Source organism: Pinus tabuliformis, chromosome 4_2, assembly GCF_031772625.1.
Source record: "Pinus tabuliformis cultivar Carrire ecotype Pingquan chromosome 4_2, CPIR1, whole genome shotgun sequence".
NCBI classification, from domain to species: domain Eukaryota; kingdom Viridiplantae; phylum Streptophyta; class Pinopsida; order Pinales; family Pinaceae; genus Pinus; species Pinus tabuliformis.
This window is the reverse complement of record NC_142304.1, coordinates 715,997,655-716,004,489: the sequence shown is the minus strand read 5'-3', so window position 1 is coordinate 716,004,489 and position 6,835 is coordinate 715,997,655. Positions and strand designations below refer to the sequence as shown.

The 6,835-nt window shown below is 34.4% G+C and overlaps 1 protein-coding gene across 1 annotated transcript; it reads left to right on the top strand.

The window, feature by feature from the left end:
• Positions 1–1,872: 1,872 nt before the first annotated feature.
• LOC149171536 (uncharacterized) lies at positions 1,873–3,099 on the top strand. Its single transcript, XM_089427490.1, has one exon. The coding sequence runs from the start codon at positions 1,882–1,884 to the stop codon at positions 2,578–2,580; it is 699 nt and encodes a 232-aa protein (XP_089283616.1). The 5' UTR covers positions 1,873–1,881; the 3' UTR covers positions 2,581–3,099.
• Positions 3,100–6,835: the final 3,736 nt, after the last annotated feature.

Here is a 6,835-nt window from a genome sequence, read left to right as displayed (position 1 = left end):
TTTAGGTATTCCCTCTTAAACATTTAGTAAGATGTTAATGGTTTATTAGTGTATGTTTTTATCTATCATTCAGCCACTCTTTTGCATAACATGCCCAAGAAGTCTTTTTGTCTTTAAAATTTTAAGGGCCAAGCATATTCTTACTTTTTATGAATACAGGGAAGTTAATTGTGACATTGCTTCTAGCGCTCACACACTTCTTAAATAATGTCATCATGAAGACATCTCACGAAATGTTGAGAATAACAAGAGAAATTGGCCTTGAATTTGCATATAGGGATTAACATGTATTAAGAACAACCTATCGTATCTAGTGAGCAAACAAACAAGAGGTATCCTCTAATATGGAATATCACACAGAAGTAAATACGTTATTTTACATGATATAAAAACTATTATCATTCATAATTTGAGAATTTATTCTATGAAAATTGCTTAAAACCTACACTTATATCTAATAGCATTTTTTTTAAAGCAAATCTTATACCTAAATAAATTTAAACTTTAATGAAAGAAATAACTTCTTCTTACTTTATATTTTTCCTTTTCCCTCTTTTTTACATAGTGGAATTGGCAACTAGGGTAAGGTTGTCCTCACGTGATAAGGGATTCGATTCTCTCTACTATCATTATAACCTTTATGCATACCCATGTTGGGTTGCATGTGGCACATGAGGCTAGTCAAGGTTTGAACTTGTGATGTCACAAGGAGTTCTTCTTTCTACCCACACTACCTTGCACATGATGCATAAGGTTAGTCAAGATTTGAACTAATGATGTCACAATGAGTTTCTTAACAATGCATTTTATCGCAAGTGAATCTACACCTCGAGAGTTTCTTTAAAAGACATGAGAGTTAGCTTTGATCCATATATATGTACACCATGTATAGGTCATGAGACTATTATTAATACAAGCTCTAAAAATTTTAACCATTACTTAAAAATACTCATAGCTTCATAACTAAGCCTTCACAAAAACTGAGCCTTCTGCGAAACCCCTCACTTTCGCTACAACCCCTTAACCTAACAACTCTTTACTTTACGAATGAAATAAACTTATTAAAAATTATCCAAAATACCAACTCCTTACTTAACATTTACTAATAATCTTGAACTAATATCAATACATTAAACTTTATTAATTATTAAAGATTATTGATTCAACCAAGATGGTGAAGCTCTATCTCCCATGTGAATTTTTTTTATCATTGAAACTATAATAAGCTTACAGCTGCTTCGATATTAATAGTTAATAATTATTAAAGATTATTGACCTAAACTTTACCTAACTCCACTTACCATGCAAATTTTTTTGTCACTCTATGGCTGACAACGAAGTAGGTAGTTCATCCTGCGGTGGACAAAATTGTGTGGAATGATGATAATAATATCGAAAGGTGGAATACAGGTTTCTTGGCATGAGTTTCAGAATCTGAATAAGTCTTTGCTTTCACTAAATTCTACCTTAACCAAACCGAGTTCCCGCTATAATTCCGGTGGGATCAGTTTATGTGGGCAAATATAGAATCATAAATAAAAAGCATTTGCCTTTTCTGTCACGCCATTGCTTCTTCTCTGCCTCTGCTGCACAGTGACCCGCATCCACCGCCCCTTCTTTCATACTTTCTCTGCCTTCAAAGTTCAACCCAATCTCAGATAAATAGATAATCTTCTGATTTGAAGAGCCTAGCTGGAAGCGCTCTGTAAAGTTTCTTCTTGTTTCTTGATTTGTTGCAGCAGATGTACCCGTTTGGCCCATTTAATTTTTACTGTACTCAGTCCGTCATGGGATTGAGGGATTCGCCATGATTTGTTAGGTGGTGCTTGCAGGTTTTTGTGATTCAAAAGAATACTCCACGAAGCAAAGAGAGGCAGGGGAATGAAGATGGGGGGCTCCGACAAGAAGCGAATCAGAGAAGAGCAGGATTTGAGTCCACCTGAGGAATCCTGGAGACAGAAACAGGGGCGTTTAATGGAGTTTGAAGCAGGGATGGCCTTTCACAAACCTGAAAATGCCGGTGCAGGTAATGAGAATTTGCCAGAGTTTTGCTCTCTTTCAAATGAGTACTCGATGTTATTGAAAGATCCTTGGAGTTGGGAGGATAGCACTGGTTTCGGAATCCGAAGCTTAGCTGCTGTCAGGAAGCAGTCTTGTATATTGGACTATCTCCATGATTCTGCTGTAGATAATCGCAGTGAAAAGGATTTCGCCGAGCAGCACAAGGTACAGGAAGAGGGGGATTGTTTGAGAGGGTCTCTTTTTGAAGCCACAGATGATCAGCTCTGGAGGCCTCAGAGTCCTTTGCAGGATACAGAAGCTCTGTTTCCTCTGGATTCCATGGGTAGCCATGATTGCACGACCCTGTTGCAAGATGAGAGCATTGTTCAGGGCGCTGCTTCTTACTTCAGAATTTGGGAACAGGAACAGGATGATGGTCACAAGGATGCCAAAATTCATGAAGATGGCATTGGTTTTGTGTATGGGAGTGGGATCTCGGATTGGATTCGGAGGGCTCCCTCAAATCAATCTGAGTTTTCTGAATCTGTTGAATTTGAAAGCTCTATGTTTTCACTGTAATTTGGGTGTTTTTAATTTCTTCCTCTGTAATTTGGGTGTTTTTAATTTCTTCCTTCAGCACTATTTGTCTTTCATGTCTTTCCTGCTAGGGTTTTATTTTCGAATTTGTAATCATGGCAGCAGATGGACTGAAACCAATAACTGGGATGTTATCAAATTAAGCATCCGTCGTATCTGTTTCTCCTTCTTTATTTGTAAGAACGTTGTTAAGTTGCCATTGAATCTCAGGCAACGAAGGCTTCATTGAAACCCTAGCTGCTATCGAATCGCCACAACGTGGGCACTTGCAAAGAATTTGTTAGGCCTTATATGACAGTTTTAACTGCCATGCCCTTTCATGTGTGACCCTGAGCGGTTCTATGATGGACATATGACTTCACATAAATTAACAATCAATTTCCTTGTCAAAACTTATTTTTTGACTGATGGTTTTGCAGGGAGTTCAGCCAAAATTATAAGAGATTTTTGGGCGAGATTTAGTTTTATAAATACATTTTATATATAGAGTTTTCCAATTCAGTATGAAAGAGATGTTGTAATATATTGTGATGTTATTATAAACAAATGTTGTAATATGCTGTGACGTTATGTAAACATTTTGATTTGTCAAATAAAAATATATAAACTAAGTTCTATATATATAGAGACAATCTATAATTTTATCTATAAGTTTGATAATCAGTGATTTTGTCCATAGTATTTGTTATAATGAAATTTATTTAAAACCCGACAAAAATATGAGCTTAAAGCCAGTTTAAATCTCAATACAAGAAAATAAGATTAAATCCATTTTAGATCTAAATTCAATCTTTTTTAACACATAATAAATCCAAATGTAAAATAAATCTAAATTAAAATTATTATTATTAATTAAAAAATTATAAATTAGTTATATAATAAAAATCTTAAAAACATTAATTATCTCCATAAGATGGCCAACAGTTACATTCAGAAATTACTTTTAGTTCCATTTCTTATAAAAATGGCGGAGAGTTAGATTAAAAAACTACTTTCAGTTCCATTTCTTATATAAAAGTATAATAATATTTTTACACTCTGAAACCTGTTTTGTTATTATTTTATCAATATTGATAAAATCAACTACTTTCTCTAGAATTTTCATGTAAATGGTACATTCTTCCTTGGTGGCTTTGGTTTTCCTTTCTCTCAAGCAACTTCTTTCTCCGGAATTTTCATTGTAAATAGTACATTCTTCAATGGTGGTTTTAGTTTTCTTTTCCTCAGTGATAAGTTATGGATGCTTCTAGTGCATATTACCGTTGCCTTTGATGCAAATTTTTTTAAGAGGTTTAATTTATTGGATGTGTAGTTAAAACAAAAAAAAATTAATTATTATTAAATTTTCAAAATATTTAATTATATATATATATTTTATTTTAAAATACTTATTATTGTGAAACAAATTTGTAATTTTTTTAGAAACACTATAATTAGAAAAGATTGATTTATTACATTATTTTAAAGTGTTTATGGATTAGATAATATTTATTGTTTTTTATATTATTTGACTGATTTTTATTAACATTTATTTATGTGAAGAAAGTTCATTAAGCAAGTCACTCTAAGTATTCAATGTTTTTCATAAAGAAAAAGCTAAATTAATATGGATTAACCATTGCATCTTCATGTGATTCATTTCTTCTCCTCCACACATTTAATCATTGCTTCCCTATTGTTATGCTCATTTATTACTTCCCCTACTCAACACTCCATTCTCAAAACCCTCTTCCTACCAAGCTTAACTTGGAAGGTAGAGATTATAGGAAACATAATTAAGGATTCTATTAACAATGATGTTCCTCTAAGGCATACAATAGTTTCAAGGGCTATTTGACATGACAAAGTACCCTCTCCAAACTCACTTGCATCCATACCCTGTGTTCCTTGTTGGCACTAACCATACATGTGGTTTATTATTGAATGTTATGCCATACACACAGTGGTTTGAATGCTATTTTTTCTCTCCATTCTAAATTTTATTTCTATTTCAACCATTTGTCTTATTGTAGAATCTTAATTAGGCAATTGAACAAAAATCCTCTCTATTCATAGATGTAAGTCCATAGCTATGTATGCATATTTATAAGAAAAATAGTGTGTGTGTGTGTGCACGCGCACACACGTAATTTTTTGATGATTTTCATATGTGCATTTAAGTAGTGCTTGAGAAGAACATATATTCATCACCTATAGGTTCCATCATTAATATGATAGGGATTAACCTCCCACATATAAGGATTCCATATGAAATATAAGGCATATCGCTTCTACATATGAAAACTTGAATGAATGTCACTAGATTCCTACATAATTTTCCCACTCTACTCAAGGCTCAAAATCTCAAACTAATATCTTGGTTCCTAATTCTCATGGCCTCCAATCCTCTTAAATCATGTTAATAACCCTCAAATTGGGTCACGCATCTAGGAATAGGTGGCATAACATCTATTTTTTTGTCCATTGAGCTAGTAATGTTGTGTCCTCAATCAAAACAAAGGGAACAACAAGCCCCAACCACACATGTTGACTCTCCCTTAAGTTAACTCCGCTTTCCTTTTCCTTGGAGCTCTATTAGTCTACTTTTCCTTTGTCCACTAACATGTCAAATAAACGGACAAGTTCCTGAACCACGTTCAAAACTTGTCCTTAGAACTCTTTAAACATGTTTAGTCCTTTATATTATTTTGACAAAGGTATTTGAGCACCAAAAATGGATCGTAGGGATTTAGAATGAACAAATGTTCAAGCCTTGTAACCTTAACACATTGTTATTCAAAATTTGTGATGAAATTAAGTCTTTCAACCTCTCGATACTTTTCCATGGTAGTTGGCTATAATTATATCATCTCTTGTTGAACTTGATTTAGAACTCTTAAGATTTGGTTCCTATTGATGTCAAGCTCATTAATATCCAACTATTTTTGTTAGTATACTATTGAATTCAAACTTATTTCTACCTCAACATGTAGCAATTTAAACTTTTCTTGTCCACTAGTGTCTCCCTAGCCCATTTTATGGTTGTTTACTTAGTTATTTCCAAGTGAACGTTGTTGCTATAGTCAGTCACAACTTTGTGAAATGTTCATTTTTGTTCACCATGTTGTCCCAGTGGCTTTTACCATGGAGCTTGTAAGTCTCCATGCTTTCCTTTCTATTTTAACTTGCAATTTGATCATATTGTTTATGGTGTGAAGTCTCTATCAAGTATCTCCTCTAGTGGCACACCTTCATTTATATTGTAATGTTCCCTCCCACCTCCTAGTTCTTTTTAGGCCGAATGGGAAGTGTTACTTTATTATAACTCGACCTCCATGGTCTTGTTATGGAAATGGGGTTATAAAATTCCTACTTCTCCAAATCTTATGAAATTAACTTTGGAATACACAATCGTACTTAAGTGGCTAATTGATTTTCAACATAACCCAACCAGTCAACCAAACTCGACTAGTCAACCTTACAGAATTAGTTAAAATAACCCAACCAGTTGAATTAACACGACTCGACTTACCACCAACAGTCGACTTAGCACAAATAATCAACTTAGCACTACTAGGCAGGATTAGTCGAAACAACCCAACCAATTGACTTAGCACAACTAGACAAGATCATTCGAAATGACCCAACTAGTCAATTTACCATGACTAATTGAGACCCTAATCTAGGCGGACAGAAACTCAATGATGAAAACCAGTTGAAACCTTCGTCTGGGTTGACAATCGGTAATATTAAAAGAATATAGCTGAACAACACCCTCGTAATGTCAGTCTAGGAAAACAACATTAGATATGTCCCACGCCCTTAAGGGACCCCTGCTCTACGTCGATAACTTTATACACGTAAGCAACGAATAAGCCACAACATCATCAGTCAGTAACCTCATATAGATTTGGTTCCCCAACAATCTGAGTCTTCCCATAATGGACCCCATAATGTCTACCGAGTATTCCTTGAGGAAATCCAACACCTTTCTAGCTATGCACAAGGTGTGATTCGTCAAATCAATTTTATCCTCGATCGATTGTAAAATTTGAGTGCCCTTTGGTCAACTCAATGTAAAGCTATGCTAACTTTTCCCACCTTTGACTTGTGCCTTATCCTATTTCTATGAACACCTAATAGTGTAACAACCAAGCCTCTCGACCAAACATTGGCTTGGAATTCTCTTGGACTAGATCACTATTGATGAGATCTAACTAATATAGCATATGATGCATCATACTTAGTCCTTACTCAG